The following is a 22,086-nucleotide window of genomic DNA, read 5'->3' on the forward strand; positions in this document are numbered from 1 at the left end:
TTAAAAACACACACGTACAAAATAGAGCAATTATAAATCCTCTGAAGCATGTAACTGTGATTAGCTGCTACTCTCAGCAATATAAAAATACTTTCACCACAATTACATTCCAGCCTGTAATGTAATTCAAAACAAACAAGTCAGAGACATCGCTCAAATGGCAGAATCAACAAATACAGATGCTTTGCATCAAGGAAATGAATCCACTGAAGAAATGCAACTGAGAAGGAGTTGTGGTCCAGGACCTGGAGTGGGGCTTCTGGTGGAACGCTGAGGCCCCCTTCTGGGCAGATGCTGTGCACTGCAGCACGGTTCTGCAAAGCCCCACTTCAACCAGCGCCAGGCTTAGTCCGTCAGTGGGCGCGCCTGCTGTGGATACTCTTTCCAGGGCTGTGTTCATACTTCACAATTTCAGATTTTAAATTCTAAATCTGAATTTTTATAGAAAGAAAGAACTGTATTCGATTTCAGATCAAACTAACCATTCTACTTAATTATGCAACCAGCATTCCCACCACCAATGGCATGTCCATTCTTTTTGCCATAATCCATATCACCCTCTAATGTGCTGTGTACTCTCTTCTGTTTATTATCTGTCTCCCCGATGAAATGTAACCTCCATGAGGGCAGGATCCTTTGTTTTGTTCACTGATTCCCAGTAGAGTTGCTCAATAACATTAAAGAAGGAATTGTCTCATTTATACTTTATCTTTTATTTTTCAGACTACCCATCTTCAAAAAAGGCACATATATGGTTTTATCTGAGCAACATGTTGCAATTTAAAATGACACTTGAGCACTCGTTTCAAAATATGCATTTTCTCTAAATGATTTATAAAGGCAAAAAAATCTGTTCAAAAGACCATATAATCATGGCCTACACGTATACAAGTCATATACAATTCCCAAGAAGTCACGGGCCCCCAACACCCAGGGAGAATACAGTGGCTGCACAGAATGCCGACTCCAAGTCTGCGACGCCAGGCGCCCAGCAGGTGCCGCGGTGGCACAGCCCGGCCAGACGCGCCAGGGAAGTGTGTCTGCCGCTCCCTCTGACCGCACCGGCCTGGACTGGGCACGATGGTTTCGGCAGGAAGTGCACCGTACTGCTTACTAACTTCTAAAACCTCACTCTTTCACTTTCTCTCTTCTTAAACTATTCTTTCAGCTTGTGGAAAAACTAATAGTTGATTACAACTGTCAAACTTTTTCGAAGTGTTCACTTGTTCCCTTAACAGAGGAAATGATGAGAGACCGTTTTCCCCGCGGGTTAAGGACAACATACACCATATACTGATGTCAGCAGCTCCCAGGCAAGAATTCCATCCGGGCGCATTAGTCCTGCATGAGAGCAAGTTCAGGATCTCTGACATTCCTTTTTCCGAACCTTTGACTTTGGTGCTGTGAAAAGGACAGAAAAGAAAGAGAAGATGAAGAGGCAGGCCCAGGTCGGCCCCTCTTCAGCTCACCCCGACTTGTTTGACGGGAGGTACGTCGTACAGAGGAGGGGAAACTGACCATTCGGGTTTTCTTGTTTGTAGAAGGTCTTTAACATTTCCACTGCTTCCTCAGCCCGATATCCTGGGATGCACTGATGAAACGCAGAAACCGAGAATGAACGTTGGCCTATAACGTGGGCTGTATCCCATAAAAAAGCAATCTATACATACTTATGTGAACAGTTTCCAGGTAATGTTAATACGCTTTGTGGATATTAGTAACACAGGAATTGTGTTTCCGAAAGAATAGCTGTATGGCTTGTCGCCATCAACCAATTATTATTTCTCAGTCGACTGCTATCGAGGTTATGAGCTATGTGACCTCGGGTTAGGTTCTTAAACTCTCTATGCCTCGGTTTCCTTGTATGTAAAATGTATGTAATTATAGAAATTAACTTAGAAGGATTTGTGAGGATTAAATGAGATTAAATAAAATAATGCCTGCTAAGTCCCTGGTACATCATAAGGGCTCATAAGGATTAATTATTTTTATCTGCTCTTATTTACTATGGCCCGTAAGTGTTTGATGCTACAGAGCTATAGCTGGCTCTCCAGAGCTAAAATTGGTTAACTACAAAGGGTTTTTATATTTTTTAAGGGTTGTTAAGAAAAAATAAGAATATGCGACAGAGACATAAATGGCTCACAAAGGCTAAAATATTTACTATCAGGCTCTTTACAGAAAAAGAATTGTCAGTCCTTACTTACTACAGAGGATGTTTTACGTGTTCGGTCTGTGCTCTTTGGTACTAACTGGGAGGAGAGAGCACATGTGGAAGAATAAAAACTACGCTAACCGCAGGGTCTGAAAGTTGAACTTGCCTTCCTGGAGGAGAAATTTAAAGAGGCTGAACAGAGCACATCAGGGAAATCAGCTGATGGGGCGGGGGATTATTAAGGGAGTATAAGGAAAGAAATTAAAGAGGTAAAACAAGGTCAACAAGGCTCATCACAGGAGTTTGGACCTGACACGTTGCACCCTTCTGAGGTGCAGGGAATGATACAGAGCAGACGTCAGGGAGGCCCGTCCGGAGCCAGCACCGGGCACTGGTGGGCGTGGTCCCTGCTCACAACGAATGGGCCTCCCTTCCTCCCTTCCTCCGGGGCCTACAAAGGCTCCATAAACCTTTCCCATCAAAACAAATAACCTTTCGAATTTAACACTGCAGATTCCACATAGAAATGAGATCATTCAGTATTTGTCCTTTTCTGTCTGACTTAGCATAATGCCCTAGCGATCCATCCATGTTGTCACAAATGGAAGGATTTCCTTCTTTTTTATGGCTGAATAATATTGTGTGTGTGTGTGTGTGTGTGTGTGTGTGCGTGTGCGTGTGTGTGTGCGTCATATTTTCTTTATAGAAGCAGAGAGTAGAATGGTGGTTGCCGGGGCAGAGGGGTGGTGAAAATGGGGAAACCCTGGCCAAAGATTACAGCCTTTCTGGTGTAAGAGTCCAGGTCCCAGGAATCTAAGATACAGCACGACCACCCCAGGTAACAGTGATATGCTGTACACCTGACAGTGGCCATGAGGGTAGAGCTTCAATGTTCCCACCACAACAATGGTAACTATGTGAAGTGGAGGATGTGTTAACTCGCCTTATTGTGGTAAACATGGCACAATATATACATGTATCAAACCATCATGTTTTACACCTTAAATTTACGCAACGCTACATGTCGACTATATCTCAATACAGCTGAGGGAAAGGCACCGAATGACCTTCCCTCTACCTGGCCCCCAGGTAGGCTGCTCCGCTGCTGCCCCGGGAATTCCCCGAATCACAGCCTTCACTTTGGGGCTGTTTTCTTCCTCGCGGGCTTGTGCTCCCAGGACTCCACTGAAACTACCCTCTGAGATATCAAGGGCAGGAAAAATAATAATAATAAAAATACAGGTATTGATTGCTACACACTAAAAATAGTATGGGGCAATCAAGCAAAATTATTGACTTTGTGCAAAAATACTGTTTACGGTAAATGGCATCTACCCGTCACTGCCAGAGGCCAAGCTTCACCAACGCGGTGTGGTGTGGAGCCGGGGACTTCAGGAGCGGCACTGCCAACAGTGTTCGTGTCTTCAAACGCGCTGAAGCCTGGGTGAGGAGGCTCGGGGCGGACCTGGGAGGCGGGGCCCTCCTTCAGCAGGCTCTGCACTCTGAGCCAGGCCCTCCCCGCCACTGCCTGCCTGTCATCTCACCCCGGCACCGAGGAACTCGCCCAGGAGGCCCCAGAGCCGGTCTCGCTCTGCGTGGCTTCTGGTAAACCCACCACATGCTTACTGTTCGCAAGCCCATGAGCACAGTAATCAGGGAGACAGAAAAAGCAAAGCCTGTTACCTGAAACGGTCTCCCAGTGTTTGGTAAATCAGCAGAGGCAATATTCAGAACAGAGCCACAACCACCGAAACGTTCATTCTGACAGCCATATACAACCAGCGGGATTTATGAGAGAGAATTAAGGTCCTACAGAGAATGTGCAGTTCCAGACAGAGCCAGGGTTTACAACAGCCGTCCTGGGGAGGAAAGCCACGCCACTCTTAAAAACAATTAAGCTGAGGCTTAGGCTTAAGAATCATACAATCCAGTTACACAAAAGAGGTTTAAAGGATTTAGAAATTAATATCTCACAACTGCAAATGGAATGAAAACTTAATATGCAGCTGGCAAAAGTTTACCTTCGGTGTTCTCTCTAGTTTTTCCTAAATCAGTTTTGTCGGAATCATCAGAGGACTGGAACCAAAAAAGAGGCAGGAATTTAATCCAGAGATTTGCACCTTTTAAAAATAACAGATTGTCCCCTCTTCTTTCCCCCAAATAAAATACAACCTGTGCCCCGTACATAACAGACGAAAGCTGAGCCCCTGTGGAAGGCAGGATGGGGGAGAATTCTGTTGACCGTAACTACCCCTCTGTAAAGTAGAGATTGTACGTTTTATCATACTCAGAACCCTCTGCATTATTTTAAAGTGATCAAATGATTCACACATACATAGTTAAATAAGTAGACAGAAATATGCAAGTGTGAAACTGAGTTTTTAAATTATTTAGTAATCCTTAAAAATCTTTAGGCACTACTTTGCAGTGCTCAGTTTTGTGCCAACTCCACGAAAGACACAATTCAAAGAGCTGTACATTTACCAATTTCCTCTTAATTTACAGTTACATCACAAATGATTGGTTCGTTTGTTACTTTGTATTGACTTCTGACTTGAAATTTTTCGTATACAGCAAAAATAAAAACATATAAAACAGTCCTGGCCGGTTTGGCTCAGCAGTAGAGAGAGCGTCGACCCGCGAACCAATGAGTTGCAGGTTCGATTCCAGCCAAGGGCACATACCTCGGTTATGGTTCGTCCCCGGCCCTGGTCAGGGTCGTGCGGGAGGCAACCACTTGATGTGTCTCTCCCACATTAATGTTTCTCTCTCTCTCCCTCCCACTTTTCTGAAAATAAACAGAAAAATATCCTCGGGTGAGGAGTAAAAATCAATCAATCAATCAATCAATAAATCATATAAACAGAGAGAGAAATTTTTTAAATTACCAACATCTGTTATGCAAAGGCAAGACTTAGGTGCATATGCTTCAGACCTTTCCTTACGCACAGTTTTATAATCTGCTTTAACTTAAATTATGACTATCCTTCCGTAACAGTTCACACTGCTGCCAAGCTTTTCTTTCTCTAGCTTACTTACTAGCTGTACGTTTATAGGTTTTTTTCTAAAAGAGGTCATTTTACCTCTTTTACCATGTGTCAAATATTTAAAAATTTTTGGTCAAGGGATATTACATTTTATAATGTTCACCTCTTAGAATTTGTTTCTTAAGTCTCCGCTTTCACGGATTCGGGACAGGTAATGTGTCTGGCCACCTTCAAGTTCCCAGGGAGGGCACAGACATGAAGGCAGGAAGCCAAAGGATACTCATCAGGCGGAGCGCGGCTGCACACATGATGCAGGGCTCCACGGTGACGTACAGCGCCGTGTGCTCAAACACCGAGGACGGGCTCCTGCCACTTCGCCGACACCAGTCCAGGGCCTGATCGATGGCCACCATCTCTGCGTGTCGAGTGGCCTGAAGAGAGAGACGCTCGCCTTGACATTGTCTGCTCCATGTGACAGTACTTTGCAAATACTCAAAAATAAATACTCAAAGAAATGGGCCTATTGTTTCTGCCAACATTTGGAAGAATGAAGGTTAGCAGTTGACACCCCGTTCCCCAGCTCAGCTACCATAACCTCACCAACAAACACATTTAATCTGAAATGCTTCACGGATTATGCTCTATTTGTTGTTAAACACCTAAGAAGTTGGGGACACTCTTTCGGTTAAAATGCCACAGCACAGGTGTGTCGAGAAGAAAGACGAGCCTAGCATTTCTGAATGTTTTAGGGAAGCTTGACATGTTCATGAGCATGTGCTCCAGTTTCAAATGTGTTTTCAAGGCTGCACTGACCTCGCTCTAAGCAGAGCCAGATCCACTTTATGGGAATGTCTCACTTATATTTTCTTTGGGGTGCAATTTTCTATACTAGCAAACTTTAAAGAGAAGCAGCTTTTTGGTACAGGTCTCAGATACGCCATGTGGGCAGTAGAATACAGGAGAAATCACACAGCATTTGGAATCAACCACATTTAAATCTTAATCCTGACCTTGGCATTACTAATTATGTGGCCTTGGGCAAGTTACATATCTTCTCTAAGCTTTGGTTCACCCATGTGTAAAATGGGGTGTAATGGTATCTATTCCTCTTAAAGCAATCAGAATTACAGAAAGCACAGCCATAGAATGCTGTATAAGTACTCTGCTATGTGACAATCATTTATAATACACATGATCATCACATTTATCAACAAACTTATACTGAGTGTTAACTGTGTGTAAGCCACTGTGCTAAATTGTGTGGAATAAAAAGTCTCTGTCCTTAATCAGTACGAAGTCTGGCAGGGTGAACAGAAAGGTGCTCACTCACCTCGACGTAGGGCTGTCACAGGGGCTGGCACTGTGGCCCACGTACCACGAAAGCCAGGATTATAAACTCAGAGCCACGGGGACTTTGGGGAAGAGGTTCCCAAACCTGGCCATATACCAGAACCAACAGTGCAGCTTGAAGAATTTTCCCCAACTCAAGTGCTTTCAAAAACCAGATTCAGAATCACCAAATCAAATCTCCCCATAGTTCTCAATAAGTAAATTGTTGAACTGAATCATTTCAGTCAACTTCCTCTTTTATGGCTGAGGACCAGACGCTAAGACAGGATGTATTAAAGACACACAATGGGTCCGGCTGGTGTGGCTCAGTGGTTGAGCACTGACCATGCACCAAGAGGTCGCTGGTTCGATTCCTGGTTGGGAGACTGCCCAGGTTGTGGGCCAAATCCCCAGTGGGGAGCATGCAGGAGGCGGCCAATCGATGTTCTCTCTCATTGATGTTTCTATCTCTCTCTCCCTCTCACTTCCTCTCTCTCTAAAATCAATAAAGGAAAAAAAAATTTTTTAATAAATAAATAAAGACACACAACGGGACAGGTGATGATGGTGGCAACAGGGGTGGTGGTGGTATCAAAGTCAAAAGTAAGACTCAGGTCTCCTCATTTGGGGTCAGGAGTCTTTCTGTAGTGTGATTACAGGATCATCTTCTATAGGACACAGAATACCAAAATAAATCCCGGTTAATTTCAAAGTAAGAAGAAACACGGGTCGTTGGGTGCTTAGATGGACATTGTTAAAGATATTGTACTAATCCACAAAATACAAATAGGGAAATATGACAATTACCTAAAATACAAATATAATATCCCACATATAAGTCTCTATATATTCACTAATTGCTGTATTATGTTTATTATTTATCTCAGGTATTTTGACGTCACATAACTGCTTTGTGAACCTGTGTTCCCACTGCACATGTGTTTTGATAAAGCTCAGTTTTGTTTTTGATTAATAGAATGGATGGACTTGAAAGTCCACATAGCACCAGTACCAACACCTGCTCCTTCCCTGGCTCCCAAGATCACACAAGGTCACAGTCTGTGTGGGTGGGCTTCTGCTCTCCCCGAGTCCACCTAGTACTTCTTAGCATCATAAAATCTGAGACTTCATCTCTACTTACTGTGACACACTGTTGTGATTCCATAGTCAAGAAGTGTTGCCCTAATTCGTGAACTTCTCTACCTAAGCACAGTAAGTTAAAAGTTCCACAACCTATTAAAGTGTACATGCTCCACACAGGAACAGAGACCACAGGTAGTGGGGACCTCACTCTGCTGAACTATCTGAAACAGAACAGCTTTCTCATACACCCTTTTACAGTACTAAAGAATGGGATATGAGTTAAAGGCATGTTTTGTAAAGTGGAACATTCATATATTAGATTTGCTTAAAATGGAAGCAGGCTCATTTCTTCCACACTGACACTAATGTAAAAAAAAAAAAATCACCTCTTAGGTTTCACTGAAGTGTTCAGATAAAGCTCCATGAAATAGAAAACTAGCTCTGAAGGTTTTACTGGCTTATTAAACTTTTCTGAATTCTCCAAATTTTAAAAAGTCAACATGTGTCACTTTTAGAAGGAGGGGGAAAAAAGGATTTCAAAAGAGAGATGTTTAGGGAAACTACCCTTCCACTGACTCCTACAGACTCTGAACAGACCCCTCCTCTCGCGACTGTGGTAACTGCCCTCCTCTCCGGCCACTCTGCCCGGGGTGTCAGCCACACCGCTGGACTCACATACGTTTTTGGTTTGATTAACTTCATTTCTTCCCTTCCCCACAACTTCATTGTTGTAGACCATAAGGCAGCCAACAGGAACTTCAATACTTTCTAGGGCTTCTTTGGCCTGAAAAACAAAGTGGAAAATCGAGGAGGTGATGTTCGAGGCTCGACAGGACTACAGGGAAGAAACAGGCAGCCGGGGCGGTGGACACATGTACAAATACTAGAACAAAGAAATGCGGCTGACCTTCCCTTTCCTCAAACACTGGTCGGCACTCAGTGCCTCGTCCTCTGGGGTCCACGTTAAGGGAGGCTCGGGAAGAAATCCCCTCCGTGGGTCCTGAGCCCCTAAAGTTTTTGTCCTCGTTGGAAGCAGAGGTGATCAAAAGACTGTTACTGACTCTTGTTCTTAACTGCCAGGGTCTGTGCACCTTTTCAGAGAGCGTATAATTTATTTGCAAAGGGGTAGAATGAATAACTGTTATAAATCCTTTCTTTATATTCTTTCCTTGTTGAAATTCTACTTGCTTAATTTTGTTTCTCAGAAAATACCCTCCAGAGTTCCAGTAAAAAAAGGGGGTTTCGGCTCTGAGACCAGAACACTGAGGAGCAATCAATCCAGTGGAAGGGGCACAACCACTTTGGGGAACATTTTGGAAGTTTCCTTAACAAGTGAGCACATTGCCTATGAACAAGTTCCACTCCTGAGTATTTATTTAAGAAAAAACACTGTGTATCTACCAAAAAAAAAACAAACAAACTTGTAAAAGAATGGTCATAGCCCGGCTGGTGTGGTTCTGTAGACTGAGCATCGTCCTCTGGACTGAGAGGTCCCAGTTCGATTCCTGGATTCCTGATCAGGGCACGTGGGGGGGGGGGGGGCTAAAAGGCTTGAGCCCCAGTAGGGGGTGTGCAGGAGGCAGCCAATCAATGTTTTTCTCTCTCACATCGATGTTTCTATCTCTCCCTCTCCCTTCCTCTCTCTCTCAAAAAAGAATGGTCATTATAGCTTGATTCATAATAGCCCAAATCCGGAAACAGCTCAGGTGTTCACCCACAAAAGAATGGATGAACCAACTGTGGTCTATGCACACAACAGCACACTACTCAGCAACAAAAAGGAACGAAGTGCTGATAAATGCAGAACATGCACGAATCTCAGACATGCAGGTAAAAGAAGTTCAACACAAGGCATACATGCTGTATGATGCCCTTCACGAGAAGTACTAGACTAGATAACACTAAACTACAATCAGAGAACATGGAATGGCGGTTGCTTCATGGAAGGGGATGTGTAGATTAAATGAACCCAATAACAGCTGTTCCTAGAAATGCATGACAGTTCTTATTTTGGCAGACCAAGAGACACTTTGGAAGGCTAGGTTCCCAAGCAGGGCATACCCACACCATAGCGCACATGTACTGCATAGTTACAGGCATTGCTGAAAACAGTGTTCTATCTCCTACGCTGGCCTCTTACTCCTGGCTACACAGTATTTATAGTAGCAATAACTTCCTATCATAATGTTAACATGGGCTCCTTAGCTACTTCAAGCATGCTCAACTGACACTTTTCATTTAGCTGAGAGAGGGGACAAGAGAGGCACATAGTGGTGGCAAACGGAACCTCTCCTTCCCCCGGGTGGGGTAGAGCTGGGGCACAGTGACTTGGAAGGTGGCAGTATCTACAGCAACAAGTCTGCTTCTTCAGAACTGTGTCGTGAACTACCCACAGGCTACGTCTGTCCCAGTTCTGTAAAAAGGGGGAAAGCATGCCCAGTTCATGCAAAGTTGGAAAGTCTGAAGAGTCCCAAGGTTTGTGAACACACACAAATAAATATTTCCAATGCACCATAGGCTACTACTGAAAGGAAAGCCAGGAGGTCAGACAGCAGGGGAGTTACAGCAGTTATCAAAGATGTGATTTTTTTTTTCTTTTTTTAGAGAGAGAGAGAGAAACATCAATTTGCTGTTCCACTTATTTATGATTCTTTTTTTTTTATCCTCACCCGAAGATATTTTTCCATTTTTTGTACAGATAGGGTGGGAGGGAGAGAGAGGAAGGGAGAGAGAGAGAAACATCGACGTGAAGGGACACATCGAGTGGCTGCCACCCGCACGACCAACCAGGGCCGGGGACAAACTGCAACTGAAGTACGTGCCCTTAGCAGGAACCGAACCCAGGTCTCTCAGGACCGCAGGCCGACGCTCTAACCGCTGAGCCAAACCGGCCAGGGCTATTTATGATTCTTATATGTGCCCTGAACCTGCAACCTTGGCATGTCAGAATGATGCTCTAGCCACGGAGATACCCAGCCAGGGCCAACATTGTAATTCAAAATAAGCTTAGAGCCCTGGCCGGTTTGGCTCAGCGGTTAGAGCGTCGGCCTGCGGTCCTGAGAGACCAGGGTTCGGTTCCCGCTAAGGGCGCGTACCTCGGTTGCAGTTTGTCCCCGGCCCTGGTCGGTGGTGCGGGTGGCAGCCACTCGATGTGTCCCTTTCACATCGATGTTTCCCTCTCTCTCTGTTCCTCTCTCTCCCTCCCACTCTACCTGAACAAAAAAATGGGAAAATGTCCTCGGGTGAGGATAAAAAAAATAATAATAATAAGCTTAGAATTACACATAACCCCTGGTACACATGAGAGACAAGTCATTTATTTGGTCAACAAATATCTGTTGAGGATCCTGAGAGAAGGACACTACCCTGGCGGCCCTAAGTGCAACCACAGGCGCCCTTACAAGGGAGGGGCAGAGAGAGCCCCGGAAGGCAGCATGCAGTGTGGCAATGGGGGCGGAGAGAAGGGCTGGGCGACGGTACCCTGTTGGCTTCGAAGATGGAGGAAGAGGCCCTGAGCTGAGCAAGGAATGTCCCTCTAGATTTAACTGCGGTTCTCAACCAGTGGGTCGCAACCCCTTTGGGGGTCGAACGACTCTTCCACGGGGGTCGCCTAAAACCATCGGAAAACACATATTTCCGATGGTCTTAGGAACCGAGACACGGCTCCTCTGTCCATCTCCAGGGGGGTCCGCCCACAGGCAGACACGCCCACAGGCAGACACGCCCACACGCAACATGAGGAGCTGTATTACAGGGTGGCGGCATTAGGAAGGTTGAGAACCACTGCCTGGAATAGTGATTTTCAACTGATATGCTGCGAGAATTGTTAAAACATGCAATACCTGACTATTCAGTACGCGGCACTGACCTCTTTTCCCTTAGATTGTCCAAAAAATAAAAACTGATAATAGCCAATACAATAGCCATCCGGTGTGAATGAATAAAAATTATACCTGCCCTGGCCGGTTTGGCTCGCGGTTAGAGCGTCGACCTGCAGTCCGGAGAGACCCGGGTTCGGTTCCCGCTAAGGGTGCGTACCTCGGTTGCAGTTTGTCCCCGGCCCTGGTCGGTCGTGCGGGTGGCAGCCACTCGATGTGTTCCTTTCACATTGATGTTTCTCTCTCTCTCTCTGTTCCTCTCTCTCCCTCCCACTCTACCTGAACAAAAAAATGGGAAAATAAAAAAAATTATACCTAATTTTTTGGTCCGCTTGGCCAGAAATGTAATATGCTTTTAGGTGTGCGCAGAATTTTAGCAATTAGCGCCACGAGATGAGAAATGTTGAAAAGCACTGCTCCAGTATCTGGAAAAGCCAAGAAAACATACCCTGTCGAGCCTCCAGAGGGCGCTCAGCCCTGCTGAAACCCCTTGTGGCCAGAGAAACTAACTCCTGACTCCTGGCCTGCAGAACAAAAAGAGAATAAACTTGTGTTGTTTCATGCCACCAAATTTGTGATAATTTGTTACCAAATCCATAGGAAACTAATACACCTCATTAAGAGTAAAAAAACAAAAAAAAACAAGACAAACTAAAACTGGAAGAAGATAATTGCAAACCACATACTGAACAAAGATATCTAGTGCGCAGACTACGTAAAGAACACTTGAAAATTCAACATGAAACTCCAAACAAGGCCATTAGAAAATGGGCAAAATATACTAACAGACATTTCACCAGAGAAGGCAAATGGCAAATAAGTACATGAAAAGATGTCTACATCATTAGCCATCAGGAAAATGCAAATTAAAACCACAATGAGATAGCACTACACACCTATCAGAATGGCTAAAATGGGCCCTGGCCAGTTTGGCTCAGTGGTTGGAATGTAGGCCCGTGGTCCAGTGAGACCCGGGTTCAGTTCCCACTAATGGCATATACCTTGCTTGCAGTTTGTCCCTGGCCCTGGTTGGGGTTGTGCGGGAGGCAGCCACTCAATGTGTCCCTTTCACATCAATGCCCCTCCCTCCAACTTCCTCCCACTCTGTCTGAACAAAAATGGACAATTGTCCTTAAGTGAGGATAAAACAAACAAACAAAGAAACAAAAAAGAATGGCTAAAATGAAAAGTAAAAAACCCAAATGCTGGCGAGGCTGTGGAGAAAGCTGTGGAGAAACAGGATCACTCACACACTGCTGTAGCAATGTAAATGGTAGCCACTCTGCAAAATAGTTTGGCAGTTTCTTAAAAATCCAAACATGTACTTAACGTATAACTCAGCAACTGCACTCTTGGACATATGAAATCTTAGGACCATAGGTTCACACAATACATAATTTTGTATAAAGACACAAATGTTCATAGAGTTTTATTCATAATAACCCAAAACTGAAAGGAAATGACCCAAATGTCCTTCTGTCAGGGAACGCTTAAATAAACTGTGGTACATCCATACCATGGAATACCACACAGCAATGAAAAGGAATGAACTACTGATTGATGCAACCACTTGGATGAATCTCAAGAAAATTATGCTACATGGGGAAAGAAACCAATCTCAAAAGGTTACATAGGTTACATATTCTTGTATATAACATTCCTGAATGCAGAATTAGAGATGTGGAGAACAGACTAGTGGCTGCTCCCGGGTTTGGGCTTTGGGAGGGGGTGGTGGCCATAAAAGGGCAGCATCAGGGAACCTGTGGTGATGGAGCAGTTCTGGTGGCAATTAAACAAAACCAAGTATGTGACAAAATTACACAAAACTACACATACACATGCACACTCACATGAGTACATATACAGCTGATGAAACCTGAATAAACTCGCAGACTACATCAAAGTCATTTTCCTGGTTCTGATATCGTACTGGTGTTACGTAACATGTCACATTGGAGGAAAGTAGGTGAAGGGTATATGGGCCTTCCCTTACACTGTTTTGCAGCTTCCTGTGAAACTATAATTATTTCTAAATGAAAAGTTTAAAAAGGTGGAGTGAATGAGAAGTATCTTGGCCTGCAGATTAATTGATGCCTAATGAGATAGGAGGTAAACCAGGAGTGTCTGGAGCCATGAAAGACCCGAGAGAAGAACGGGCCAAGAAAGAAGGGTCGGTGATGCGGAGGAGCAATCTGAGTAGAACGGTGGAAGCGAAACCAGTGGCTTGAAGTGACTCATCTACAGGTTAAATGCGCAGCTTCCACTCCAACACTGCTACGGCCACAGCCCCCAGTTCCGATTCTGAGCTTGCGAATAATAAGAGCTCACAATTTACCAAAATGTTTACTTTGATCCGGGACTATCTTAAGCACTTTATTAATATTAATGTATTGAGGTTAGAACCCTATGAGATAGGGTCAATGATCTTCCCCATTTTACAGATTAGGAACCTGAGACATGGGGAGGGCATGGAATTTGCCCATGTGAGAGGCTGGGACCAGAGCCCGAGCAATCTGGCTCCATTCGTCCATTTGTTCAACAAGTGTCTGTGGAGCACATACCAGGTGCCCGGTTCCTCGGCACCTGCCACGGCCCTGCCTCCAATTTCTACTCCAGGCACCGCTGGCAGCTACTTCCTCAGGGTCTGGTGCTGAAGAAGCTCCGGTTCCAGAGACGAAAGGAGAGGGAACACTTAGCAAGAGAGTGAGCCACAGAAAGTTTAAGAATAAAAAAAACTGCAAGAGAATAAACAAATGAGGAGGCCATGTGACAAAGGTTTTCTGTAAAACTGTGTATGGCCTTGGGGCCACTTCAAACATGCAGAAGAGAATCCAAGACCACGTGAAAAGGGAGCGTGTGGCAGGGGAGACGGGGGACCCGTAGTGCCCGATGGGGTTCCAGGTCCCGACTTGTCCACCTGGAAGACAAGGGGCGGGGCCCCCCGCAGAGGCCTGGCAGCCTCTCTCTACCTGTGCGCAGGGGTGACAGTCATGTCCAGGCTTGTGCCTGCCACGTTTCTTGTGAATTTTTCCTTTTTCCTGCCAGCAAAGTTATCTGCTGTTACTCTGTTTCCCACCTCTCATGTGTGGATTCCCAACCGCAGAGCTGACCCTTGAACACGTGGATTTGAAAAGCAACAACTAAAAAAAATCCTCCTATAGGTGGATCTGTGCAGTCCACACCCACGTTCTTCAAAGGTCAACTGTGTATGTGCATATATGCATATATAAAATATATAGATTTGCTTTACTGCCAAGCTCAAAATAGATTTAACTAGCTGGAAATAATTTCCTATCCACCCCATCTCCTCTGCCAAGTCCGATCCTTGCTTTATGAATGCAAGAACTCAGGCAAAACGGGTCGAACAGTGTGTGCAAAGGTTGTAACTATCTCATCTTTGGGGGAGAGGCCAAGGTAGTTATTGTTTAAAATGGCAACTTGGTCTTCCGTAACGCTTTCAAAATTGAAGAATAAAATCTCTCCTCTTCCCAGCCCAAACACTGGTCTCCACTGAGACTTTAAACGTCATTTCTTTTGCTCTAGTCAGGGCCTGCTGGTTACGGATAACAACAGCTCCAGAATGGAAGAGACTGTAGTTTGTCAAAAGCCATCACCCCTATAGACTACTTTCTGTGAGGTGGTAGGACAGTGAGGAGACTGGGGACAGCCTACAGTTTACACAGACTCTGGATGAGTTCCCAGATATAGTTCCTATGAAAGAAAAGAAAAATCCAAGGAAGAAACAATGTAACCAGAGCCACTCCTAGGTAGAAATAACATCCAAATGATCCCACCACAGCAGTTACTGCCAATGACGCTCTGAAGCTGTTTCCCTTTATCAACTTTAAATTCCTCAGCCTGGCACTGAGCCCCCCCCCCCCCCCGATACCCCCATCCTCCCGCCAGCCGACTGAAGAGTTCTTAACCTTTTCACAGCCCAAATCGCCTTTGAGAATCTGATGAAAGTTGTGGACTCTCTCACACCGATCAGGCAGGTACACATAAGGTTACATAGTTGCAGGGTCTGTAGGCCCTCTCTAACCTGGGCCCGAGGTGAGGGAGCCCTGCTCTGGACAGAGCTGGACCAACTCCTAACCAGCACAGTCCTCCGTGTCTTGACAGTTCCTCTGCTTTGATCAACCTTTCTTTCTCTTCCTTTCCATCAACCCACATCCCTTCTTCTCTTTTTAAAATTCCATAAGCATCCCAAATTGATCTCAAATGACTTGCTCAGGACTTTGTCACCTATTATTTGACAGTACTTTATACCAGTTTCTTATTTTGGACCCCGGACATATTACTTATTAACTTTTTCATTGGTGCATGGCTTAAGTTCACCTGTTAAACAGTATGTTCCTGGCAGGCACGCACTCGATCCAGGCACTAGCACGCCCGACACCTGACACCTGACTTGCTCACCTTGGCTGCCCTAGCACCCAGCATGAGGCCTATAATATGGTAAGCATTTAATTACACATTTGTTGAAATGAATAAGTTTCTGTGCTTGATTTCTTTTTTAATTTCCCTCAGGCCTAGCGCAACATTATACTAATACCAGACACCCAAAAAAAATGAATATTACAATAATATATAATAAATTTATTCTGGAATACTTGCTTTCTTTCGATAAATAGATATAGATCTAGATGATAGCTAGCTAGCTAGATAAAGCTAGATAGATACACACACACACACACACATTCAATCTTTCTTTTTTCCTAATTATAAAGTAAGATATGTTCAAGGTGAAAAATCTGGGGGTAAAAAATCCACACATTAAAAAATAAAACCACGTACTCAGTTATTATTCTATGACAGAAGATTCTTAAGTTTTCTTCTATACCTGCATATGTTTGTACTTTTGTAAAAAGTCAAATAGATTTATACTATACATACAGTTCAACAGTCCACCATCTTCACTTAGAAATATAAACGTAATATTTTTTCATCACGATTTTCTACAAGTTGCATAGTGTTCCTCTGTGTAAACAAATGATTCATTTAACTGGTCCCCTATTGTTTGACATTCACATTGTTTCAAATCTCCACTATTACAAACAAGTAAAGAACTTCCCTACATATCTCTATTACTTCCTTATCAATTATTTCTACAAATAGCTATAAAATATAGAAGGCTCCTACAATGTGATTTTTAAAAATAAAACTAATAATGCAATTGCTTAATGTATATGTCAAGGCAATTCCCAGTGAAAAAACATTCACATGTCTAACAGGATGTTGAATACACAGGTCAGGGAAATGGGACGGAAACGGCAGCCGGCCAGTCGAGTGTGCACTGGAGAGAAGTGGGAACCAAACACGGCGCAGTACGGGCCGTGGTGAAACAGATGGCTAGACACAGCTCATCCTTACCAGCTTCCAAACTGGGGTAATTATTTACGTCTCTGAACTTCCGTGTCCCCATCTGAACACGAGAACAGTAATAATACCCATCTCACTGGCTACTGTGGGGCTAACATAGTATGGCCCATATGAAACACTGTGCATAGCACTATCTACAACATAACGAGTGCAACACTGTTACTTATTCTTATTTTTTTCCAAGCCTATATCCTTAGAATTAGATGCTGTGATGATTAAAACAATAACCTTTATTATAAGCTTAGCTCTCCAAAAGAAAACTGGACATGAAAAATAGTGATTTTTAGAAAACAATAAGTAGATAACTTTATTTAAAGTTTGATAACTTTATCAAAGAATAACAACAAAAAAGTTACACAGATGTTACTTCTTGCCTATAACATTGTCAAATATTAAAAAGTGATCATTCCAGGGCTAATGGGAACAGGGTTAGGACAGAACGTCCTTATATACTGGTGATGGAATCGTGACCCTTCAGACCAGTGCCATCCAATAGAACCTTTTGTAGTAATGGAAATGTCCTTTGATCTACACTGTCCAATATGGTAGCCACTAGCCATGTGTGGCTACTTAGTACTTGAAATGTGGCTAATGCGACCGAGGGACTGAATATTTAATTTTATTTCATCTTAATTTAAATAGTCACACATGCTAGGGGCTGCTGTAGTGGGCAGCATGGTTCTAGAAGGCAATCAAAGAATATCTTTATGGTTTTAAAACACATACATCCTGGAGTACACTTCCCAGGGGACCACCAGCACCATTCCCTTCCCCCTTCTTCCCTCTAAGGACCCCAGGAGAATTGCAACCAGGGGAGCAAAGGGCAGTGGCATCTTGTCCCGGGCTAACCCCCTGAACCTGTCTCCAAGGCCCCTTTTCTCTGACTTCCCAGTGAGCCAGAGCAGCCCAGCCCAGCCCTCCTGTTGCTTCGTCTATGCCCTTCCTCATTTCACCGTCCTAAGTGTGTTTGCTGCGGCCAGTAAATTCTTTCTTACTTTGGAAAAGAAAGAAAGAAAAGAAAACACATACATCCCGTGTCCTACTTTTAGTAATCTATTCCATAGAAATAAAATTATCATGGGATGTGCGTGAGAACAAGATAAACCAAAATAAGAAATATTTAAGGCTGGGGGCAGGGGCAAAGTGTTCACAATCAAAGAGAGAATCTACAATTCCATTGATTTAAAAGTAGACATGTCAAAAACCAAAATTTTAAAAACCTACCACAGCCCTGTCCAGTTTGGCTCAGCCGTTAGAGCATCGGCCCTTGGACCGGAGAGTCCCGGGTTCAGTTCCCACTAAGGGCATGTACCTTGGTTGCAGTTCGTCCCCGGCCCCTGTTGGGGTCATGTGGGTGGCGGCCAGTCAAGGTGTCTCTCTGGCACCGATGTTTCTCTCTCTCTCTTCCCCCCTCTCTCCCTCCCACATCTATCTGGAGATAAATGCAAAAAATGTCCTCGGGTGAGGATAAAAAAAACCTAGCACAGAGTTTTAACATAAGAAAAAGTATATGTGCCTATTTACATATGGACAGAGATATGTGGAAAGAGGCTCCTAAAATGCTTATAATGGTATCTCTGATGATACAATTTTAGGTAATTATTCCTTAGTCCGTTAAATCTTTTTTATAGTTTGAATTTCTTACGACTAGGTGTTATAATCAGAAAAAGAAAACATTAAAATATTTTCATTTGGCCCTGGCCGCTTTGACTCAGCAGTTAAAGCATCGTAAAGGACCAAGGGGTCACAGGTTCAATTCCAGTCAAGGGCACGTACCTTGGTTTCAGTTTGGCCTGGCCCTGCTCAAGGTTGTGCGGGAGGCAATCAGTCAATGTGTCCCTCTCATGTGATGTTTCTCTCTCCCTCTCTCTCTCCCTCCCTCCCCATCTATCTGAAGATAAATGGAAAAATATTCTTGGGTGAGGATTAAAATATATATACATATATTTCCCCCCAAATTTGGAAAAAATTACTATAAACTGGTATTTTTGGCATTACTGGATCAAAGGACAAACCCAGGTTTAAGGCTTTTTCATATCTGCATAGCTAAACTGCCCTTTAGAAAGGCTGATCCAGTTTCAGCAACCAACCAGCCAATTCTTCATGTACACACCCTCACAAACAGCAAGTATCAAGCTTCACCTTTGTCAATTCAACAGGCGAAAAATCGTACCTCTTTTTAATTTGTATCTCTCTATGACTAGTTAAATTTCACATTTGATCACTTACTTGCTAGCTATTTGTATTTCATTTAGAAACACCATGTTCATTTCCTTGACTTTTTCAATATTAGGACGTACATCGTAAAGGTTCTTTATAAATGAAGGTTATCAAACCTGTCCTTTTATATATCTTGCAAATATTTTCCCTCTTTGTCATTTGCTTTGTTACTTTGTATCTTGTCATTTTAATATTAGATGCTTTCAGTATTTATGCAATTAAAACCTATCAAATTTTCTTTTAAGTTTTCTGCTTTTGGTGATATACTTTAAAGCAGAGGTGGGGAACCTTTTTCTCTGCTAAGGGCCACTTGGATATTTATAACATCATTCAAGGGCACATGAAATTATCAACTTAAAAATTAGCCTGTTATATTTGGTCAGGCTAATTTGGTGAGGTGTGTGATGTTAGCTGGTACTGATTCTCAGACCTTATATGGCCCACAGGCTGGATGTTCCCGACCTCGGCTTTGAAGAGTCCATCTTCATTCCAAGTCCCAATACATGCTAACATTTACTTACTACTGGTTCTTTTCTGATTTTACATTTTTGATTCTATCTCTTCAATAAGATTATTTATATTTTTACTACAACAATATATTGATACATTTCTTTAAAATGACCCATAATTTTACCATGTTAACGAATTATTTTGGTGTATTCTCCCCTAGTCCTTGTTCATTTGATAAAAACAGCTTCTGTTTATTGAGTGTATTTTGTCAGTGCTTTACAGACATTATATCTTTGAATCTATACAATCCTAAGAGATAGCTATACCCATTTTATAGATGGTACTGAGACTAACAGGTTAAGAATCTGTCAAAGTTGCCTGGCCGGTGAGGCTCAGTAGATTGAGCAGCATCCCATGCCATTTGATCCCCAGTCAGGGCACATGCCTGGGTTGGGGGCTCCATCCCCAGCAGGAGGCGTGCAGGAAGCAGCCAATAGATGTTTCTCTTTCACACCAATGTTTCTCTCTCTCCCTTCTTCTTTCTCTCTAAAAAACCAACAAAAACTTACTGAAAAAAAAGAAAAAAAGAATCTGTCAAAGTTATTTTGCTGTCAGTGGCCATTCTAGGGTTTGCACATAGGCTAGTCTAACCTCCAAAGCTGTACGTATAATGTAAAATAATTTGCATCTGCTTGCTTAATGTTTAATATCACATGTAATTGTGATATTTAACATTATGTTTTATATTTTAATAACAGCATATTATTTTAACACAGTAACATGCGAGGATTTAATTAACCATTTCCTTCTACTTAAAGTTTGAAATACTTCATTTTCTATTTCTGAAAATTTAATCTAAGCAAACTCCACATATAAATACTTTGAGGAGAGTTTCTGAAGCTATTGAACAGAAATGAAAGAGACCACAGATTCTGACTACCCAGCTTTCTGGTATCACCTTCGGGATACAAATGCAGCTTACTCTAAGACATTTCAGCCTTCGCAAGCATTTATTATCATCCTCACTATTTATTAAGAAGCTGCCTAGCACATATTATTGAAAAGATTTGGAAGAAAGAGAGTGAGATTTTGATATCTCATGAGAACTTCTTGTTTCCAATGCACAAAAGGAGTGCAGGACAAATACATTTATATTATAAATTACAAATTAATTTTTAAATGCTTATGTGAACATTATTTAAAATTTCAACTAGAAGGTTACGTGTCATGTAAGTTTAGTGGAGGAAATAAATTTTCAAGTGGGCTCAAGAAGAGGCCATGAAATCAAGTTAGTGGGTCATTGAACCTCAATAAAGAAATACCAGGAAAACAGCAAATAGGAATGTTAAGTATGGTTTTGAAAAACTTTTGTGTCAACTATAGCATGAGTGTTTACTGGGTTGTAATATAAAACAGATTTTTTTTACTGTGAGTCACTTTCAAAAAAGTGTAAGAAACAAGTTTAAAAGAATATTACGTTAGTATCAGAAACAAATGCATGGATGCGGTACAGTCTCATGCCTCGGAGAAAATACTTGGCTGTAATAGTGCTTGAGTGCAGGGAATAATACCAGAGCAGACACTGAAAACGGTTTCAGTGCTGAAGCCCTTCTGCCAAGCATAGTGCACTCAAGAAACTTCCGTGGAGTGAAGACATAATTATGAATTAATTAGCTATAGGAAAAGAATATAATACAGAAAGTGTTATGAAAAAGATTTCTTTTACAGTAGCTTTAGGGAAATGTAAAACTGAAGGGTATTTCATATATGTGTATATGTGTGTGTGCTGGTATTTACATACATACACATATATACACCGAACACACTTCATCCCTTTAAGAGTTCGCTGGCACACATAAGTATGGGTAGAGCTTGGATTAGACACAAATCTAATCAGAGCGAGGGTAAGAAATGAAAGAAGAGAAGGCAGTAGGATGGGTGGATGGATGGACGGACGGACGGACGGGAGAATCTAGCTGTAGAGGGACTTGGTTTTTTGTTTTTGTTTTTTTATCTACTCCCTACCAGACCCGTCCTCGGCTTCCCTCCTTCTACAATACAGGCTCCAGGGGCCACGAATACGAAATAACCTGACGGCGGCCCTGCGAGTGTTCACGGGAAAGAAGGGGACGCACGTACGTGCCAACAGCGGCGGGATCGGGATATCTGACGTAGACTTGATGCCCCTGAAAAAGGAATACTTTCTGTATTTCCGCCCTTCCTTCCCCAGAACCGCTGTGAGAGGGGCTCGAGCCCGCTGTTCACCCAGGGGACGTGGCGCCTGCGGGGCAGCGGTGGCGAGAACGCACCGGGACGTTTACGCAAATGATCGGGCAGGGAAGAGAGCCAGAGAAGTCCCCACCCCCGCGCGGCATCTGCTTCCAGGGCTCCTCACCATCTGCATGGCCTCCTCCATCCACTTTTCGATCTCCTCCGCTGACACCGAGCACCCGCCGCCGGGAGCCGGCGTGGGTGCCGCCTCCGCCTCCATGCCGCGCTCAGCGCTCAGCGCCGGCCCGGAACTCGGCGCGCGCGGGCCGCCGTTTCCGGGGGGCCGACCGGCGAGGCACCGGGAGCGAATTCTGGACGGACCTGGGTGCGT

The 22,086-nt window shown here is 43.5% G+C and overlaps 1 protein-coding gene across 2 annotated transcripts; it reads right to left on the reverse strand.

The window, feature by feature from the left end:
* Positions 1-749: 749 nt before the first annotated feature.
* On the reverse strand, positions 750-21,975 carry ADAT2 (adenosine deaminase tRNA specific 2). Of its 2 annotated transcripts, none has more exons than XM_036248963.1 (6): positions 21,880-21,975; positions 8,234-8,338; positions 5,423-5,573; positions 3,839-3,945; positions 1,519-1,591; positions 750-1,401 (listed from the first exon to the last, which is right to left on the reverse strand). In XM_036248963.1, the coding sequence occupies exons 1-6, from the start codon at positions 21,973-21,975 to the stop codon at positions 1,358-1,360; spliced, it is 576 nt and encodes a 191-aa protein (XP_036104856.1). In that variant the 3' UTR covers positions 750-1,357. The 2 variants fall into 2 exon arrangements, with proteins under 2 accessions (XP_036104856.1, XP_036104857.1); XM_036248964.1 differs by lacking the exon at positions 21,880-21,975 and adding an exon at positions 21,624-21,632.
* Between the last annotated feature and the right edge of the window lie 111 nt (positions 21,976-22,086).

Source organism: Molossus molossus, unplaced genomic scaffold (assembly GCF_014108415.1).
Source record: "Molossus molossus isolate mMolMol1 unplaced genomic scaffold, mMolMol1.p scaffold_m16_p_8, whole genome shotgun sequence".
In the NCBI taxonomy this organism is placed as follows: domain Eukaryota; kingdom Metazoa; phylum Chordata; class Mammalia; order Chiroptera; family Molossidae; genus Molossus; species Molossus molossus.